Consider the following 22222-nt stretch of genomic DNA (forward strand, 5'->3'; position numbering starts at 1 on the left):
ACTTGAAAGGCTGAGGGGGGCGATTTAATCCCGCAACTTCAACTGTTTTATTCACATGCCTAGGGTCAAATACTCTTGAGCCCAGAAAGTTTAAAAGGCTTGTGTTAGGCCATACGTTTTACAATGTGACCATTAGAAGCCCTTTATATTTTACACAGAAGTGAATTGTTAATCTAAAAATATAAAGATGTCATTTAGAAATCTGTAAACATAAACAAGGTGGGGGGGGGGTGGGTGGGGGGGGGGGGGGGGGGGGGAGGAGGAGGTGGGGTGTGAGTCCTCATCCAGTTCTGGGGGGTCCAAAGAACACATATTACAAAATTGCTGGAGCAATTCTCCAGCAATTTTATGTACCTTCGATCTTCCAGCATCTGCAGTTCCTTCTTGAACACATATTACAAAATTGCTCTCCAATGACTTGTTTGAATTTCAAATTGTTCGAATCGGATTGTGAAGGAATAAGTACGAGAGGAACAAAACTTTTTAATGACAATTTTTTGAAATTTTTACGATGTTACATCAGAACCTAATGACACGGTGGTGCGGTGGTAGAGTTGCTGCTGTACAGCGCCAGAGACCCGAGTTTGATCCTGACTACTGGTGCTGTCTCAACGGAGTTTGCACATTCTCCCTGTAACCATAAGGGTATTCTCCGGGTGCTCCGGTTTCCACACACATTGGCTTCTGTAAATTGTCCATGGTGTGTGTAGGGTGGAACTAGTGTATGGGTTCTCATAGGTCGGCGCAGACTCACTGGGCCAAAGGGCTTGTTTCTGCACTGTATCTATAAAACAAAAGGGCAGCACAGTGGCACAGTGGTAGAGTTGCTGCCGTGCAGCGCCAGAGACCTGGGTTTCGCTCCCGACTACAGGTGCTGTCCATAAGGAGTTTGCACGTTCTTCCTGTAACCATGTGGGGTTTCCCTGTGTGCTACTGTTTCCTCCCACATTTCTAAGACGTGCAGGTACGTAGGCTAATTGGCTTAGGTTAATGAAGTGTGTGTGGAGGAGCCTTTTGGGACAAGTGACCACAGATTTATGAGGTTTAAGATAGTTATGGATCGGGGCGGAGAGGTTCAACATGTTAAAATGCCCAACTGGGGTAAGGCCAACTTTGAGGGTATGAGAGAAGGTGTCGCTCAAGTTGACTGGAGCAGGTTATTTAAGGGGAAAGTAACTTCGGCCAAGTGGGATGTTTTTAAAAGTGTACTGAAGAGAACTGAGGAGCAAACTAATAAAAGGAGATCAGAAGGACAAAAAGTGGCCAGGAGATAGCTCTGGCGGGTAGCATAAAAGACAATCCCAAAAGATATTATAAATCCATAAAGGGGAAAAAGGTAACGGAGAGAGAGTGAGACCTCTCAGGATAGAAAGTGGTCACCTCTGGGTGGAGCTACAGGAGATGGGCAAGGTCCTCAATGAGTATTTCTCCACTGTATTTACCAAGGAGAAAGACAGTAGGATGGAGGAAATTGGAGCAGTCGCTGGAAGTGTCATGAGAGCAATTGGGGTTAGCGCCGAGGAAGCACTGACACTACATCATTATTGAAGGTGGGCAAATCTCCGGGGCCAGATCAGATATATCCAAGGACATTGCAGGAAACTAGAGAGAAAATTGCGGGAGCCCCGGTTGAGATTTATTAATTTTCCTTGAATACAGGGGAGGTGCCAGAGGATTGGAGGGTGGCAAATGTTGTGCCGCTTTTCAAAAAGGGCTGCAGGGAAAATGACGGAGGAACTGAAGGAAATACACATTAGGCAGGAAATGGTGTTGGATAGACTGATGGGAGGGCCTGAAGGCTGATAAATCCCCAGGGCCTGATGGTCTGTATCCCAGGGTACTTAAGGAAGTGGCTCTAGAAAACGTGGGTGCATTGGTGATAAATTTCCAATGTTCTATAGACTCAGGATCAGTTCCTGTGGATTGGAGTGTAGCTAATGTTATCCCACATTTTAAGAAAGGCAGGAAAGAGAAAACAGGGAATTATAGACCAGTTAACCTGACATCGATGGTGGGGAAGATGCTGGAGTCACTTATAAAGATGAGATAGCCAAACATTTAGATAGCAGTAACAGGATCGGTCCGAGTCAGCATGGAATTATGAAAGGGAAATCATGCTTGAGTAATCTTCTGGAATTTTTTGAAGCAGTAACTAGGAAAATGGACACGGGAGAGCCAGTGGATGTAGTGTACCTGGACTTTCAGAAAGCATTTGATAAGGCCCCACGTAGGAGATTAGTGGGCAAAACTAGGGCACATGGAATTGGGGGTAGAGTGCTCACATGGATAGAGAAATGGTTGGCAGACAGGAAACAAAGAACATGTCCCTTTCAGAATGGCAGGCTAGTGGGGTACCGTAAGGCTCGGTGCTGGGATCGCAGCTGTTTACTATATACATCAATGATTTGGATGAAGGGATTCAAAGTAACATTAGCAAATTTTCAGTATCTCCTTTCCAAACAAAACCTACTCCAGCTGCATACACGAGCTTCACCCAACCAAGCAGTGCTTATTTGTATTTACATAGTGTTTATGTAGATTTTGATGATCCATCTATTAAAGATTTTGTTTTTTTTGAGATTTCTCACTGCCAGGACTCAGTCTATTGAACCCACACAAGAATTAGACATTCCCTGACCAGTATCAAAGGAAAATAATAACAGCAACCTTTCAGTTGTCAATTCAAGACAATTAGGTTTAATGTTTAAATCAGAAAACAATTCACAATTGACAATAGACAATAGACAATAGGTGCAGGAGTAGGCCATTCGGCCCTTCAAACCAGCACCACCATTCAATGTGATCATGGCTGATCATCCCCAATCAGTACCCCGTTCCTGCCTTCTCCACATATCCCTGTACTCCGCTATCTTTAAGAGCCCTATCTAGCTCTCTCTTGAAAGTATCCAGAGAACCGGCCTCCACCGCCCTCTGAGGCAGAGAATTCCACAGACTTGCAACTCTCTGTGAGAAAAAGTGTTTTCATGTCTCCGTTCTAAATGGCTTACCCCTTATTGTTAAACTTTGGCTCCTAGTTCTGGACTCCCCCAATATCGGGAACATGTTTCCTGCCTCTAGCGTGTCCAATCCCTTAACAATCTTATATGTTTCAATCCCTTTCATCCTTTTAAACTCCAGTGTGTAGAAGCACAACCTCTACATTCTCTCAGCATATGACAGTTCAGCCATCCCGGGAATTAACCTTGTAAACCTACTTTGCACTCCCTCAATAGCAAGAATGTCCTTCCTCAAATTAGGGGAACAAAACTGCACACAATACTCCAGGTGAGGTCTCACTAGGGCTCTGTACAACTGCAGAAGGACCTCTTTGCTCCTATACTCGACTCCTCTTGTTATAAAGACAAACATGCCATTCGCTCTCTTCACTGCCTGCTGCACCTGATTGCTTACTTTCATAGACTGATGTACAAGGAACCCCAGATCCCGTGGTAATTCCCCTTTACCCAACTTGACGCCATTTAGATAGTAATCTGCCTTCCTGGTTTTGATACCAAAGTGGAAAACCTCACATTCATCACATTAAACTTAATTTGCCATGCATCTGCCCTCTCCCCCAACCTGTCCAAGTCACCCTGCATTTTCATAGCATCCTCCTCACAGTTCACTGATTTCAGCGATCCCCAACAGCTTGCGGAGAGAGCTGATGAATTGTGGGACGTGTGCTTTCACCAGCCCCCTGGCGCGGGTGCAACCGAGACGACATCGGGAGGAAGAAGAAGCCCAGCCCAGTGCCGAAGAAGCATTGCCGCTTCTAGTGGTCTACAGCCAACGTCACTGGTGTTACTACGATCAACGCTAAGGACAGGAAGCCCGAAGATGCCGGAGCCACTGCTCGTACCAGGGAAATGTCTCGGCCGATCGTCCATAGAGGCGAATGCGATCGGCCCAAATGAACGCCTCTACGTCCGTGATCGCCATTCCAGCCACCGTTTCCTGGTGGACTCCGGTGCCATTGCTAGCATCCTGCTTCGCGTCGGTAAGGCAGGACCGGTCCTCTCGGCTGTTAATGGGAGCGACATTCGCACTTACGATACGCGTACCCTGGACTTATATTTCGACGCCCGCCCGTACAGGTGGAAGTTTACCATTGCTGACGTTGCCCAACCGATCCTGGGGGCAATTTCTTGCGCGCGTTCTCCGTTAGTCGATGTGTGAGGCAGATGCATGGTCCCTGCGTCGGACCCGTGCCCTGCAAAGCCGCGCATTCCGTCCACGCCCCTACAGCAACTCGACATGGTAGCTGAGATCCAGCAACCTTTGTCGGACTGCTGATTCAGATTCAGATTCTGCCATTGTCCGTGCACATCTGAGACAACATGCGCATCTCCCTGAAGACAGCAACGATTCGACATGGTCCGGGGGGGGGGGGGCTGAGATCCAGCAACGTTGTTTAGTTCGCAGCCCTGGCTCACCGACTTCCCACTGAGGGCCTACTTGGCGTACTGACGCCCTCCAGACAGCGCTTCCCGCCCGAGCGTAAACTGTGGGCACCACATGAGATGAGCAGTTTCCAGCTTATGGAGGACATGGGGATTGTCCAGGGGTCGGATAGCCCTTGGTCTTCCCCACTGTACATGGTGCCCAAAGTGTCCGGGGGTTGGAGACCTTGCAGTGATTACAGGCATTTCAACGCGGTAACCACAGCAGATCGGTACCCAGTCTCAAACATCCAGGATTTCTCGGCTCATCGGTAACCACAGCTGGAAGACGCAACCTTCTTCTCGAAGGTCGACCTTATTCGCAGGTATAATCAAATTCCGGTCCATCCCGACGACGTCCTAAAGACAGCCATCATCACCCCTTTCAGCCTTTTCGAATGGCTCAGAATGCCTTTTGGTCTGAAGAACGCTGCTCAAGCAATCCAAAGGTTAATGGATAAGGTCGGGGTTTGCCGTTCATATTCATCTACCTCGATGATATTCTGGTGGCCAGTAGCGCAAACATGGGTTGATGATCAACCCCACAAAGTGCCAGTTCGGATTGCGTTACATTTCATTCTTGGGTTACAGCATTACCTGCCATGGCGCGCAGCTGCTGCCCGAGAAGGTCGACGCTATCCGTCGCTTTCCCGAAGCCCCTATCTGTCAAGGGCCTGCAGGAGTTTATTGGGATGGTTAATTTCTACCACCGATTCGTCCCGTCAGCAGCCGCCATCATGCGGCTGTTGTTCTAATGCCTGGCCGGTAAACCTAAGGACCTGGTCTGGTCCAAGGAGGCGGAGAAGGCGTTCGAGGGGTGCTGAGGACTGGTGCCCTGACGTTTACGTTGGACATGGGTGGCAAGGAGGAGTTTGTCTCCATGAGCCACCTTAAGCCAGCACACGTCGACGAGGATAGCCCGGTGACAGTTGCCACTCCGTGACGTGGAGGACGTCCACCGGCCGTTTTGCCGCACTCTGCACCTGTTACCCCCGGTTATGTTTTTTTGGTCACGTTTGTTATGTCCGTGCCTCGTTTGCTTTTTTCATGTCCCTCTGGTTCTGCTTTGCTGGCCCCTACTGTTACGCTTGCCCCGCGACCTCGGACTGCACGTTCTGGTCGAACCGTCCGGTTACCCGTGTGTTTCCGTACCGTACTGCGGGGGGGGGGCATGTAACGGCACCTGCTGGCACACGCAGGTATCGAACCCGGCGGTCGGAAGCCGCTGTCACTTGTCGCGAGAGGTGCTGCTGGTTTTCGCGCAGTTTTGTTTTCGCACTGACCACCGTTGTGGCCAGAAGTGTCAAGAGAGCCTGTAAACTGAAGAGTGAATTTCCAAATAAAAATTAATTTAATAATTCAGTTGTCTTTCTTGCGACCGCCAAACCGCAACCTAGCTGTAGCCTCGACTACGCTGAGACAACTTTCGAGCACGAAGGAGAGTGACAAAGATCTCCTATGACCTCGTGTTGAGCTTGCAGCGACTATGGGTATCGGGCAAACTCGCCAAAGGTCGCAGTGGAGGTCTCCCAAATGGGACAGGTCCTTTAGGGACTAGGTGTAAACAAATTCTATATTCAAGTGCGATATCCTCGCATGAGCAAATACAAATTCAGTCTACACTTCAATGATAGTGAGTAGAATTATCCTTTGGATGGGGATGTTCAACTGAAGGACCATCTCAGGAAAACATAAAAGATTCCAGATATTCTGCAGAAGAACCAGTGATTTACAACTGGTGCCTGTGTGAATATTAATTCTTCCCTCCACAACAGATTATCTAGTCATTATCACATTACTTTCCAAAGTTCACAAGTTCACAAGGTATTGGAGTAGAATTAGGCCATTCAGCCCATTGAGTCTACTCTGCCATTCAATCATGGCTGCTCAATGCCTCCTAATCCCATTTTCCTGCCTTCTTCCCATAACCCTTGACACACATTCTAATCAAGAACTTGTCTATCTATTGTCACCACTCCGAGTGGTGGTGCCATTGAGTGTGGCAACCTCGCCTGCAGCTGTTTGTCCTTTCATCCTTTTATAAATTTTTAGTCTGTCAAAAAGTTTTGTTTTGGAGGTCTTTTAATGTGGGGGATGGGGGGGGGGGGGGGGGGGGGGTGGGAGGAGGGAAACTGTTTTTTCTCAATCACTACCTGGTCGAGGATGCGTCTTTCCTCCGAGCCACATTTTCGCCCCCTCCTCACGGTCTACCATCTGGATTGGCGCGACCTTTCCTGCTGGACACCGGCCAGAGCTTCAGCTTCAGCAGCGGCGCAGCACTGAAGTACCATCACGGAGCAGGCGATGCCTTACCGGGGATCGCCATGTGGAGCTCCTGGGTGCTGGGACTGCCGACGTTAACACTGTGGAGCTGTGGTCTGCGGAGCTTCCAGCCGTGGGCAGCGCTGACTTTAACATCGCGGGGCCCTGGGATCATTTGCTGAGGATCGCTGTATTGGAGCTCCACCCTTGGCGTGGCGTGGACTTCGGGAGCTTGGCGTGGACTTCGGGAGCTTGGCGTGGACTTCGGGAGCCGCGGTCTCCAGTAGGAAGCAGCTGATTCGGAACTCCAAACCATTGAGAGTGTTCTTCTGACGCCGGAGTTCCATCAACCGGCGAGAGGGCCTGCGACATTGGGCCGCCATTGTGGCGACAGCAGAGGAAAAGGGCTGAACTTCGTGCCTTCCCTCACAGTGGGAAACGTTGATTCTGCTGCGGGGGGATGGTTTTATGTTTAATGTTAAATTCTATAATGTTGTGTTTATGTTATTTATGTGCTGCATGGTAACTCATATTGCTCTGGTCTGTACAGCACTTTGGTCAATGTGGGTTGTTTTTAAATGTGCTTTATGAATAAATTTTATTTTATTTGATATCACTGCCTTAAAAATATCCACGGAAGGCCTCCACAGCCCTCTGTGGCAATGAGTTCCCAGATTAACTACCCTCTGACTAAAGAAGTTCCTCCTCACTTCCTTTCTAAAACAGTGCCCTTTAATTTAGAGGCTATGACCTCTGGTCCTAGACTCTCCTACCAGTGGAAACATCCATTCCACATCCACTCCATCTATGCCTTTCATTATTCTGTAAGTTTCAATGAGGTCCCCGCTCAACCTTCTAAACTCCAGTGAGTAGTGGCCTAGTACTATCAAATGCTCATCATATGCTAACCCCCTCATTCCTGGAATCATTCTTGTAAATCTCCTCTGGACCCTTTCCAGAGCCTGCACATCCTTCCTCAGATATGGGGCCTAAAGTTGCTCACAGTACTCGAGGATCTTGCCAGGACGAGAGGGTCTGAGATATAGGGAGAGGTTGAGTAGACTGTCTCTATTCCTTGGAATGCAGGAGGATGAGTGGTGATCTTATAGATGTGTATCATGAGAGAAATAGTTTGGGTAGATACGCATAATCTCTTGCACCGAGTAGGGGGATTGAGGACCATAGTAGGGGAAGGGGAAAAAGATTTAATAGGATTCTGAGAGGTATTTTTTTCACTCAAAGGGTGGTGGGTGTATGTAACAAGCTGCCAGAGGAGGTAGTTGAGGCTGGGACTATTCCAACGTTTAAGAAACAGTTAGACAGGTACATGGAAACTGACAAGTTTGGAGGGATATGCACCAAGCGCAGGCAGGTGGGACTAGTGTAGCTGGGACACGTTGGCCGGTGTGGGCAAGTTAGGCCACACTGTATCACCCTATGACTCTATGACTCTTCTCCAAATATGGCCTGACCAGCACCTTATAGAGCCTCAGCATTACATCTCTGTTTTTGTATTCCAGTCCTCTAGAAATAGTGTAAATGCTAGCGTTGAATTTATATGTGAACTCTCTCTATGCAAATCTGATGCTGTACTTTCTGCATTGTAGTTGTGACTACACTTCAGAGAGTTGATTATTGGTGGTAAAATGCCTTTTGAGCTCTTCAAAGAAATATAAAATTGCTGTCGAAATCTATATTATTTTATGTTGTCCGTTTCACATTGTAAGAAGGATGTAAGCTTGGAGAGGATGCAGAAGAGGTTCATCATGGTGTTGCCTTGATTGGATTGTATTAGCACAGCAAAGCCACTGTTCGGTCTGAATGTCTGTTTTTATGTCAATTTTTAGGCCTAATTTAGATATGGTAATTTTAATTTTTAAAGTTATATGTATTTATTCTGTTTTTATTTAACCGCACTGATGGGAACTGATTGAGAAACAATGTTTTCATTTCATCTGTGTATGTAAGTACTCAGTTAAAATGACATTAAAGTAAATACTGTATATTGAATACAGAATACTGAATTAGCCATAAGGAGGGGTTGGACAAACTTGGATTGTTTTCTCTGGAGTATCAATCAGTTACTGATTGGCAACCTGATAGAAGTATACAAAATTATGAGGCACAGATAGGGGGAACAGTCAGGGTGGTGAAACAGGGTGGTGGTTTAAGTTTTGGTGGTTGGCGAAAAGTTTAAAGTAGATTTGCAGGGTAATCTTTTTACACAATAACTGGTAGTTCTGTAATGTGGTATCTAGTATGTGCTGCCAGGGGAGTTGGTGGAAACAAATGTAATTGTTTGTGGCATTTAGGCAGAAACATGAAGAAGCAAGGAATAGAGGTATATGGACCATGTACAGATAGATGGATTTAATTTAATTGCCATCATGTTTAGCAGACATTTAAACCAAAACTTGTCTATATTAGCTTAATTCTATGGTGTTATTACAACACTCTCAGGCATCCATTTCAGTGTGAAGAAGGGTCCCGACACAAAATGTCACCTATCCACGTCCTCCAGAGATGCTGCCTGATGTGCTACTCCTGACATTTGTGTCTTTTATTTGTAAACTAGTACCTGCAGTTATACATCTACTCATTTTAGTTTCCTGTTGTTCCTTTCTCATCTGTTAATTTTCCTGCCCAAGTTTCTATAAAACACTTTCAAAATTATTGATTCCTTTTGAGCTGCATTGCATTTTGGTGGAGCTTCAGCCAAAAATCAATTAATTCAGTGCTGGCTTTAGTGTTTCTCCTATTAAGGAACAAATTAGCATAATTACCCTTTTGTGCTTTTGCTAATTAAATAATCCTTGGGGTAAACTAATAATCATTTGTTAGATGTTGAAAAGGCTGAATAATCATTATTAATTTTAGAAATCTGACCGCTTCTTGCTAAAACAAGGAAATCATCATTGTACATGTATTATCCTTGTTCTTTTTGAATTGCGTATCCAGTGGAAGTAGCTGTGCAAGTACAATAAAAACATTAAAATATATATTTGGACAGGTACATGGGCAAGAAAGGCTGAGAGAGAAATGAGACAAATGTGAGCAATGGGACTAGCATAGATGGAATATTTTGGTCAGCATAGGTAATTTGGGCTGAAGGGCCTATTTCCGAGCATAAGACTCTGACTGCATGTGCCAATGGTCTCAAGACATGATGATTACTGGAATATATTTGTTAAGTTTGTTCAATCAGGGAGGGAGACCCAAAAGAGGGCAGCTGCTGGAATATTGAGTAAGTAATGAACTGCTGGAGAAACTCAGTGACCAGGCAGCATCTGTGGAGTGATTTCATGGCGATCTGTTTCCATTTGTCCCTCTCTCCCTTCTTCTGATCTGCCCAGGTCAACTCACAGGTATCCTTCTTTCAACGCCCTCTACCCCAGTTCCTTGTCACACAATTGATTTCCCCTTCTTCCGCCAACTCCAATTGTCTATCATCCACACGCTCCCCCCACTGGGCTCACTTCCCTCACTGTTTCCATCTACCCACCTATCTGATTTCATGGTTCACCTTGCTTTCCTATCAGAGTTCATCTTCTGCAGCCACTTGTTCCCTCCTCCTATGCCCTATTCATCTCTGAAATTGGAGAAATCACTGATTAGGGGTGGGCGAGGGACGGAGAGAGCGGGAAGGCAAGGGTAACTTGAAATCTGAGAAATCAATATTGATTTATCCAATTTCAAATAACCCTTGCATTCTCTCTCTCTCTCTGCCCCTCCCCACCCTAGTCACCCTGCTAGTTCCACTGTTTGCATTCATATATTCCTTCATTGTCATCTCTTCCATAGTCAACAATAGACCATTGTGGGCTCCATGTTCCTTCGGTCATCGAAGCTGGTGTTGATTTGTTCTGAACCTTTTCATACCATTAGCTTCCCTTTTCCCTGACTCCCAGCCATAAGAAGGGTCTCGACCGGAAATGTCACCTGTTCCCTTTTTCCAGAGACACTGCCTAAACCCCTGTTATTCCAGCATTTTGAGTCTATCTTCAGTGTAGTTTGTTGCTCTGGATTACAACATTATGTTTCCTCTGTCATGAATTCTGGATATCAGCAGTGATAGACTACTGGAGGATATTCAAAAAGAAATAGAAGAGGTAAGGGCTGACTAGGAATCATTAGCATGGCTTCTTATGTTGGCAATATCATTTCTCATGAATTTGAATAAGTCTTTTAGAAGAAGTGACCAAGAGAATTGACAAGGGCAGGGCAGTACTTATTGTCTACATAGAACTTTAGCAAGGCCTTTGGTAAGGTCTGACTATGTAGACTGGTGCAGAAGGGTACATCAGATGGTTTCCAGGGTGAGATATCCAATTAGATAAAACATTGGTTCAGTTGTCAGAGTTAGAAGAGGGAGTGGGGCTGAAGGGCTTGTTTCAGTACAATATAATTCTCACTCTATATCTCCAAAATTTCAACAATATCTATTTGGTTGTTCCTGCAACCCCTTCAGGATTTTGCCAGTTATATTATATTTTGCCTCTCTGTATTATCCATGTCAAATCATAACACTACTAACTTCAGGGCCATTCTATCTCACTCAGGTATCTAGATACACTTGAAAGTTATTCTTATCCTCTTCAGAATTCACTGTGCATTCAAGCTTCTGCTTGTAATCATTGCCCATTGCTCACACCTTCACTGACACATGAACTATTATTAACAAGCTTCCACCACCCTCTCTTAAACTGCATTTAGAGCACTCGGATTCACCTGATTTCCATCCTTTCTCAGATATTCCTTTTCTTTTTTTGCCCCACCGCATCTCTGCAACTTAAAAGCATGCTTGCTTTCTCACTTTTTTTAATTCTGACAAAAGATTATCAATCTAAAGTCAGATGTTTGAAGAAGGGTCTTGACGTGAAATGTTGCCTATGCATATCCTCCAGAGATGCAGCCTGCTGCCCTGAGCTACTCCAGCACTGTGTCTTTTTTTGGTGCATCAACATCTGCAGCTCCTTGTGTCAACCTAAAAAGTTAAGCGTCTCTCTGACAGCAGATCCTGCCCTGCATTGTCAAGCATTTTCTGTTTTTATTTCAGATTTACAGCATCTATAGATTTTTGCTGTTTGGATTTATTTTCATTCATGGGCAATAACCACATGGGCATGTTTGATATTTTGCCATGCCATGATTATTGTATTTGCAGTTAACATGATAACTGATCTAGAATGAGATTTGCTAAATTTCTTTCTAAATGACTATGGGATTCAAAAATACTTTACAAGATAAGTTCACATTGATCTTCCAGGGTTATTTTTAATGTTAGCTAATGTTGGCAATGCTTGTGGCAAGAATAATGATGACTGCCCACTTAGAGAATTTTTAGACATGCCTAGCAGAATATAAATGGATTTTAAAATATGTTTCACCTTAACGGAACTCAAAATCTTCAGGAAAATTACACCCATTAAACCTTGGGCTGAAGGTTTAATGTGAAGAAGGGTCTTATCCATAAAATATATCCATTAAAATATATTATAATGGATAGATAGTATGATCTATTTGTGACTATAATCCCCAAATGATCATTGTAGATTAATTCAATATCATTTGAACAATTTGAGTGGGAGAAATAATCATTAATAGTGATGACAATCAGTTGAGGGGGAAAAATCAGTGCTTGAATGCTTATCTAAATGTTGTAAAACGTTGTCAAACTAAGGTTGTAAATCACAAAGAGTTTATTTAGAATCTTTCCAGGGTAATTAAACTGATGTCGCAAAATACACAGATGAGATTGTACATGCCCTGTTAAAGGAGCACTCAAAGACTCCATAATCTCCTCTACTTAATGCTTTCTAATGCTCTTTCTCATAAATTAATCAATTTGATTTGTTTAATCTTTAATGTCAAACTTCCTCTAAATTAAAATGACACTAAAAATAAGTAACATACTTTACAAATTTCACTAATAACTGTGTGGCTTATGGATATAGAACACAGTTCTATCTAGAGCCAAATTGTCCTCAAATGTTGCTTTCATTAATGTTTGTAGGTCCTTGTTATCTTGAAAGTGACTGCACAAATTTATCTATATAACAATAATATCTATGCTTCAAAAAATAATTTACTGCAGGAGTATATTTTGGCATATGTCTAAAAGATCAAGAGACATTGCATAAACAGCAATGTAGTGAATAAGATTGATGAAAAAAATCCAAACTGACTTTCCAATGCTCTAGTGAGGTTTGAGGGGTGATGGGCAGGGTGTGGGCTGGCTCTCAGACAAAGCTTAAATCTGAATAGTTATGAGGTCTCTAACGTAGATATCAGATACTGACACCATTATTAATTAAAAAAAATAGCAAAGGAGTTATCCTTGATATCCTACCTTATATATAGGTATGTCCCTCAATTAATATCTCTACAACAGAAATTCAGGTCATGATTACAGTCATATTTACTACATCTTGTGGTGCACGTTATTGCATTTTGCACTTAGCTATAACGAGAGGTTTGTCAAACTTGTATCATTTTCTCTGAGTGTCAAAGGCTAAGTGGCGATCTGAGAGATTTATATAAAAATGAGAGCTATAGATAGGATAGATAGTGTAGGAAGGAACTGCAGATACTGGTTTATACCGAATATTGGCACAAAATGCTGGAGTAACTCAGCGGGATAGGCAGCATCTCTGGGGAGAAGGAATGGGTGACATTTTGAGTCGAGACCCTTCTTCAGATTATTTTATCCAAGGTAAACATGAGAAGGTACAACTTTAAGAGAGGGGGCATATTTAAAGGGAATTTACAAGGAAAGTTTGTTTTTTACCCAGAGGGTTATTATCATCTTTCTAATGGGCCTGTCCCACTTAGACGACTTTTTAGGTGACTGCAGGAGATTCTGCGGCCGCCACATGGTCGCCACATACTTGCCGGCTGGGAACTAATCATGGCCTCATTATGGTCGCCACAAATTTTTCAACATGTTGAAAAATTACCGGCGACCAGAATGAAGCCGCCATGGAGATCAGCGAGAATTCACGTGCCATAGGTGGGTAGATAGTGGGTTGTCAGGAGGTCGATGGTTGCCGTAGGTTCTTGTAGGTTGTAGCTGGTGCTGACCAGTGAATTTCATTGGATCATTGGGGAAAAAAACGTATGTAGTAGCTTTCAGAACCAAGCATTACCGACCGGTAATGTTAATGTCCGCCAAGTTTCACAGCTGTGTATCTCTGCCTTCTTAAAATTTGTCTCCACTTCTTCTCGCCACCTCGTCTCCCCCTTCTCCCCCTTCACTCCCTCACTCCCCTCCACCCCTCCTCCTCCCCCCTCCCCCCTCTTTTAAAGGACTTACGTGACCCTTCCCGTGCTTTCACCGTCTTAATTACAGCGCCAACCTTCCTGTTCATCGTGGTGTTTGTCTGTATCACATTGGCTATGCCCCGTGTGAATTTAACTAAGACAGCACTCTCCCCGCTTGCCCTGTCCCCCCACTGCATAACCGGCTGGTGAAGGAAGCAATGTGTGTGTGTGTGTTCCACTCTGACTGTCACAGTTCCAGTCGCCGGTTTTTCAGATGACTGCTGGTGGCTTGACAGTCACCAGCCGTCCCTGAATAATCTTCTAAGTGTGAGAGGCCCATTACCTCTCAGTTACCAGCGTTGCTAGACTTTGTGTTATTGTTTATCACCCTCCAGCAGTCATTTCTAACCTCACCTTCACCCTTATCCTCTCTTGTCTCACTTGGCTCGGCCTCTTTTTTTCCCTCTGCCTGCTTCCATCTATCATCCACCTGCCTCTCTCCCAACTCTACCCTTCCATAACCCCTACCCCTTGATCTGCCTGTTATCTTTCACCCTTCATCAGTCACCAATTACGTAATGGTCCCTATCTCGCCATTCCATGTCCTCTCTTTGTCCTGGTTCTCATCCCTCTCCATTCTCAGTGCGGATGCAGGGTTTTGTGCTAAAACATTAACATTCTCCCCATCCCCCCTGCATGAACTGCAGAATTTCTCCAGAAGACTATTTGTTGCACTAGATATCATCACATGTTTTTATGTGCTGCAGGCAAAATTTCAAAAGTATTAATTTTTTCTTAACTTACTCCTTTCCTCTCCCATGACGGTAATTTGTTTTTTTGCCTTTTTTTAAATCCAGGCACACTGGGAGACCTCTGCAATCCTACAACCAATATTCATGATCTATTGTGCCCCTTGGAATTATAGGCACAACATTATAATTTAAATAAACAATTATTCATTATGATTTTTAAATTACATTCCCATAAAGCTCACCACCCTTAAAATTATTTAAACTGTCTCACAGATAATGAACACCATGCAGGAACAACTAATGAACAGAGGATGAATTCAATAACCAGATCTCATCAGTCCTTACATTTATTCCCATATTGTCATGAATTAACAGTATAAATCGGTTTCATATGTTATCCAAAAGTTGGATTTGGCTGAAAAAAATTGCAGTATTAACAATTACCTGCATTTAAACACATTTGTGGTAATACCTTATTCTTGCCATATTTAGATTACATTATGTACCAGTTCCACTTCCATTTGCCATTTTATTGAGCCTGTGGAATGTTGGTTTTAGAGATAACAGCGATTGCCAAATAGGATTTAATGTTGAAATGATTCGAGGGAATCAGCAATTATTTTCACTTTGACCTACTGTTCCTTGTGACAAAGGGAAACAATCTCCATCTGCCCAACCAGGATTATGTTCACAGCCAAATCAAACCTCAACAACCTTTGCTAGTTGATCTACCTATGTGGCTGAATTTGTTACATTTGTTAATATAGATGTCATTGACTATAATTTAGTTAATAATTCCCAGAATTTGGAGAGTTAAAGTGGGCTAATTTCATTCAGTAATATGTGTCCTAAAAATGATGCTGCTGAGAAGAAAATTGTGAATAAAATAAGCTGAACCATGATACATGTTATAATCATGTAGTTGATCCTACAAATAAAAACATTCAGAGAGTCCCCATACTTATATTCAAATATCTCATAGATGTAGGTTTAAGGGGCTGTCCCACTTGGGCGACTTAATCTACAAGTTCTGGCAAATTTGCCCTTCTTATACTTGCAGCATGGTTGACACAAGGTCGTAGGAGGTCTTTGTAACTGTCCTTCATGCTCGAAAGTAGTCCCCATGTAATCGAGGCCTCAGCTGGGTTCTGGCGTATTTTTCAACGTGTTGAAAAATGTCTGCGAGTAAAAAAAGGTCTCCATGGATAAAATCAATACTTTTTTTACTTGTAGGTCGTAGTAGGTCGTAGTAGGTCGTAGTAGGTCGTGGTATGTCGTAGTAGGTCGACATGGTAGTCGTAGGTAACCGAGTGTAGTCGAAGGTAGTCTTAGATAGTCTTCATCAAAGTCGAAGGGAGGTCGAAGGGAGGTCAAAGGAGATTGAAGGAGGTCGTCTTCACTCTCCGCTATTCGGTGTCCAATTTTCATGAAGTTAGTTTATAGCTAGTCGTAGGTAGTCAAAGCTGGTCTTCAACATAGTCGAAGGAGGTTAAAGGAGGTCTTCTACGTAGTCGAAAAAGGTCTTCAATATGACATTTTTTCAAACTCTCCTTAACTCTTCTAAACTCGGCAATTAGGTAGCTCAGGTGGGACAACCCCTTTTCTTATCGCACGTGTACCATGATACAATGAAAAGCTTTGTTTTGCATGTTGTCCATACAGATATTACACACATATATACAATCAAGTCAACCTCGAGTACAATAGAGGGAGGAAAGGGGAAGATACAAAGTGCAGAATATGATTCTCAAAATTGTAACGTGTCAGTTCCCTAGACAAAGGATATTGTTCTCAATAGGGTAGATGCAAATCGAACAGTGCTCTGGCTTAAGGAAGGACTTTTCAGAAGCCTGATCACAGAGGGGAAGAATGTGTTCCTGAGTCTGGTAGTGCGTGCTTTCAAACTTCTGCACCTTGTTCCAGAACAATATCACCACTGGAATAAGACCTAATTGGCCTTTTCCTCCTAATTTGGTAATACAACCACTGAACTAACTGTGTTGCTTCGGTCTTGGTTAATTATCCCACCATGACATATAATGCCATCAGCAGTCAAGACCCAATGCTCTAATTTTATTTTATTTTGTTCAGATTATCCATCTCTCAATCACCATTTCAAAACATTCCTGGAAGTGCACCTTTTTAAAATCTTTTGACTATAGACTCAAGTATTAGTCTATTGTCCTAATATCTCTGTATGGCTCAGGGTTAAATGTTATTAATACTATTCCTGCAAATTATCTTGGGACATTTATTTCTACATCTGTAATGCCATATAAATAACATGTATTTTTGTTTGGCATTCAAGATTCAGTGTATTTCCTTCCCAAGTATTAAGAACTGTGTCAAATACCTATCTTACATATGATAACACAAAAAATGTCTTTAGGCGATGTTTCATCAGCTCCAAAGTTCAACGATTGGGCACTCACTCTATGGATGGAAGCATAAAGTGGGTTTAGTGCCTCAACCACTGTTCCTGCATGATTCCTGAAGTGACACACACTAAGTCATTGAATCATATAGCATGGAATCAGGCTCTTAGACCCTACTTCCATGCAGACCAAGATGCCGCATCTGAGTTAGTCCCATTCGCCTGTGCTTTGCCCATATCCTGCTAACACTATCCTATCCATGTACCTGTCGAAGTATATTTTAAATGCTGTTTTAATACCTGCCTCAACACTCTGGCACCTTGTTCGATATACCCTCTGAGTGAAAAGGTTGCCCCTCAGGTTCGTATTAAACCTTGCCTCTCACTTTAAACATACGTCCTCTTGTTTTTGATTCAGCTAGCCTGGGTAAAAGATTCAGTGCATTCACACTATCTATCCCCATTATTATTGCATACTCCTCTATAAGATCACTGCACAGCCTCCTGTATTCCAAGGAATCAAGTCCTAGCCTACCCAATGACATTCTATTGCTCAGCCCCTTGAGTCAAGGCAACATCCTCATAAATCTTCTCTACACTCTTTCCAGCTTAATAACATCCTTCCTATAGCAGGGTGACCAAAACTGAACACCATACTCAAAATGCCTTACACATGTCTTGTAGAATTGTAACAGTGTCCTACCTTCTATACTCGGTACACTGACTGATGAAGAACAATGTACCAAAAGTCTACCTGCAACGCCCCCTTTCAATCAACTATGTAACTACAGTCCTAGATCCATCGGGTCTACAACACTCCTCAGGGACTTATCATTCACTGTGAAACTCATGTCCTGGTTTGAGTTACCAAATGCCACACCTTGCACTTTTTGCATTAAACTCAATTTGCCATTCCTCAGCCCACTTGCCCTACTGATCAAGAGCTTGCTGTAATTTTTGACAACCTTGCGACAAGATTTGAGATTCTGCAATATTACAGTGCAACAACATGTCAAAAATACTTACGGTGATGAAACTTTGGGATGTAATGTGAAAGGGACTATATGTGTGCATGGTTTTCTTTCAAAATTCAAATTAAATATTTTCAGCCTACCTGACAGGGCTGCTGCTAACATCAGAATCCTGTGCTGTTACAGCTCCTATAATACTGCCCACATTGGTGTCTTCATAAACATCCATTACATAGGAAGATCTGCTGAAAATGGGAGGTTCATCTACATCGAGAATGGTAATCTTGATTGTAGCTGTGTCTTTGAAAGGACCCAGAGACTGGAAACGATTATCTGGATGAGGGTCTACAGCATCTACTTTGAAGACGTACGACTTTTTATTTTCATAATCCAGTGGCTTTGGGAAAGAATGTGTAAATGTCAATTTAACTATGAGGTAGTGGTATTAACAATATATTGCCAATCACGAACCATCAATAATGGAAATAAGTTCATATCAACAAGGTTTGGAACAACTAAAATAATTTAATGGTTGTTTTCAATTTTTGTTTCAGTCTTTTCAAGTGCTAAATAAAACAAATTATCACCTAAATCAAATGCACTGAAATACATGGTGTTTAGAGTAATGAAAAATAAATTAACTGCAAGTAATGGGGTTGAACTGGCAAAATATTAACAGAAACATTGGGATTTATTAAGAACATGAATACAATCAAAACTGACATCTCCACCAAAAGCCAAAACCGCAACATGCCATTAAATAATTTTTGGCATCAATTGAGGAAAGAGACAGCACGGTCTGGAAGTATTTTTTAATTAATCCAGACGTTTAATATATTTACTGGAAGCATTCCACTTGAAGTGGATTTGTGCATCCTCCCAATCTCCCATTCTGCAATATGGTGATTACCATTGAATACAAGCTATTTCCTCTTATTATTGCATCTCTTTTATTAAAATAACCAAAATGCAAACACCAAGTGGAGGATTCGTTGACGGGATTGGACCCAACGGGCCCCCCTTGGTCTAGTTACCCTCAATCAACAGTAAAGATGAGTGGTCAATGATCTGGGAGGATGTTAAAATAAAGTTTAAAAAAAACACAAAAGGTAGAGTAAAACTGAAATCTTGCAAAGGAATGGACATTATGAGAATGCAGATAAAGTGGAAGATGAACTACTTAAGAATAATGCACATGAGATTGTGTGATTAAATATGAATAAATAAACAGTTGCTATCAGTCAACACAGAAGGGGTAAAGGCAAATTATCAGTAGTTAAAGTGAAGCAGAACACAAATCAAGAAATTAACTTAATGAATTTGACAGATAAAACATGAAAGCTAAAGGATTAAAATACGAGACGAGACATGCAATCTATTATTTTCAATATAAGACAGAGGAACATTCCAGAATTAGGCAATGTGAGAAACAAACCTAAATAGGAATTCAAAACTATTTTATAGCCATTTGAACATGAAAAAGAGTTATAGCCAGCGAGATGGAACTGATCAGAGATCAGAAGCATTTTTTTGTTCATCAGGGATCATGGCTGAGGTAACCAAAGATTACTACATCAGTCTTCTTCAAGGCAGTTGCTGCTGCAGATTGCGAAGCAAAAAATGTAATTGAGATTCCAAAAGGGCTAAAAATTGATAAGGAGGGAATACTGGCAGAATTTAAAGTGGACAAATCACCTTGTACATTCAAGGTTGCTGTGGAATGCAGAGAAGAAAATATCTATTGATTCAAGGCTGTAGGGAGTGAACAGTGGATTAGAACAAAGGGCATCAATAGTTAGATCACTGGAAGCTAACATCAGTGGAAGGCTGATAAGTACTTCAGCAGAAGTGAGCTGAACATAGATCATCAGCCTAGATTTGTGTGGAGGATTCCTTGACCAATGTAAACGTAATGTAACAAAAAAAGTGCTGAAGGAATTCAGTGGGTCAGGCAGCATCTGTGAAGGGAATGGATACACGATGTTTCAGGCCAGGACCCTTCTTTGCTGAGATCCTATTGAGTTCTTCCAGCATTTTGTTTGTTGCTAAAAATCCCAGCATCTGCAGTTTCTTGTGCCTCCAGTCTAAATTTAATGTTTGAAACGATCACCAATGTGTAAAGTAATTGGATTCTATGAATGTTGTTTTTATCAACTTGCTGGAGAGTTAACAATAGTTTCCACAAGAGCTCATCAAAAAAGGTATAGAGATAATATAATGTAACCTGCAGGGTAGGAGATGAAGAGAAGTGATGGAGAGATCAGTGTAATGTAACAAGCTCATTGCACATCTTCAGGATCAATGATATCTTTCATGATCTTAGTTTATTCAAACCAGTTTATAGATGGCACCAAGTTAGAAGGGATAGTAAACAGTGCAACAGGAAGTAGAATAGTTCAAGTGGGCACTGAAAGAGTTTTGGTGAATGACACTAGCAGATTGACCCCAATGTGGAGAAACATGAGGCCACCTATTTTGGAATCAAGGAAGGCAGATTAATAAATGTCACGTAACAAAGTCTCTGACAATAATCACTAAATCAGCAAATACACTTGATTGAAAATGGCACTGGATCATTGGCTTATATTTCACAAGAACTGAAATTCTAAGGGAAGTATATTATGTTTATTTTGTGCAAAACTTTGGTTATACCTCAAATGGTGCACACTTTTCACTGCCCTGCATTATGTGAAGGCAAATATTTATCAGAATGATACTGGACCTTAAGGAGTTAAATTATATAAACCTGTTTTATTTTATTTTATTGTGTTTAGATGGTTGAGTGGCAGGTTAATGGAGGTCTTTATAATGACAAATGGCTTTGATGAGGCAGATACAGAAAAACAATTTCCACTTTTGAGGGGAATAATTTTAAAATTGGAGCATGTCTGTTTAAGAGTGAAATCTGAAATATGAAACTCATTCCCCTAAGTGGACTTAGACATTGGGGTCAATGGTAATTTTCAGAACTGAGGATGATGTTTACATCAAATGATGTTTACATCAAGTAGAAGTTGAATCAAGAGATCCATTGTAATCCAGAATACCACCTTGAAAGCGAGGAAGGCAGTAATCATGGGCAGGAGGCATAACAACATATGAAGATCAACAAAAGCAAGGACGACGAGGAAGAGAAAGAACATAGAATAAAATGAAACAAAACAATAAAATATCACAATCTTGATATTTGGTATGCAATTTTCGAAAAGGAATTCTCAGCAGCATGTACTGTATGTGGCATAGACTGAAATGCAGGCATTATAAGGGTTAGCTGCTTATTTGACTGATTATATTTATAACACTATATAGTTCTCACCTTTTTCAGGCTGATAACTCCTTCTTGCGTGGCTTTATCAGATGTAATGTCAAACACATTCAGCCCATCCCCAGGAACAATGCTGTAATCTATGTTGGCATTCCTCCTAATATCAGCATCATTGGCTTTTATTCTACCAATTAGCGAAGCAACGGGGGTTGATTCAGGAACCTTTAGATGAAAGATATCTGTAAGAGGGATTCAGTTATAAGAAATATGTTGAAAGCCAGGCCTCAAGAGATAAAACATTTTTTGTTCTTCCAAATTTTAAAGGAAACCAATATAAATAAATTTACTACATAATAAAATATAATTGCATACGGTATGGATTATGAAACACATCCTACAAAACCCTTTTACAATTGAAACATTTAAATGCCTTCTAGTAGAAACGGTATTAACTGCTATGAAGTACAGGCATTTGATAAAGGTCAGACATTCCCAGAAATGATTGCATATTTTAAAGTAAGAACTTGTATTATTACTATACTTACTCGTTATTATTTCCATAAAAAATTCTTGGAGACATATAACATTACAATCAGAATACAGGAATAGGACTTCTGTTTGTATTAAATGCAGTGAAGAGTGCAAGAGATAGTATTAATAAATTATTAACTCATGCAACAATATTTATTATTACTCAAGGACAACTTAATTGAAGTTTATTTTGAAAGATAGATGTTTATTGTATAAACACCAATCATCTGGAGAGTGAGTAATTTCTGGGCAAGCTATTCGCTTTCCCATTATATTGAATTATACTGAAAATGCCATTTTTCTTCTTAATGCAGCAACTTTGCCCCTCATAATAACACGATAAGAGTCAAGAGTGTTTAATTGTCATA

The 22222-nt window shown here is 41.9% G+C and overlaps 1 protein-coding gene across 2 annotated transcripts in view; it reads right to left on the minus strand.

Moving 5' to 3' along the window:
* The window catches only part of LOC129710976 (cadherin-12-like), an 882389-nt gene that overhangs the window by 118997 nt on the left and 741170 nt on the right, over window positions 1-22222 (minus strand). For both annotated transcript variants that reach the window (XM_055658321.1, XM_055658312.1), the window contains 2 exons: window positions 21375-21562; window positions 18202-18455 (listed from right to left, as the gene is read on the minus strand). In XM_055658321.1, coding sequence (XP_055514296.1) covers window positions 18202-18455; window positions 21375-21562 — 442 coding nt within the window. The remainder of the gene's footprint in view (window positions 1-18201; window positions 18456-21374; window positions 21563-22222) is intronic.

Source organism: Leucoraja erinacea, chromosome 2 (assembly GCF_028641065.1).
Source record: "Leucoraja erinacea ecotype New England chromosome 2, Leri_hhj_1, whole genome shotgun sequence".
In the NCBI taxonomy this organism is placed as follows: domain Eukaryota; kingdom Metazoa; phylum Chordata; class Chondrichthyes; order Rajiformes; family Rajidae; genus Leucoraja; species Leucoraja erinaceus.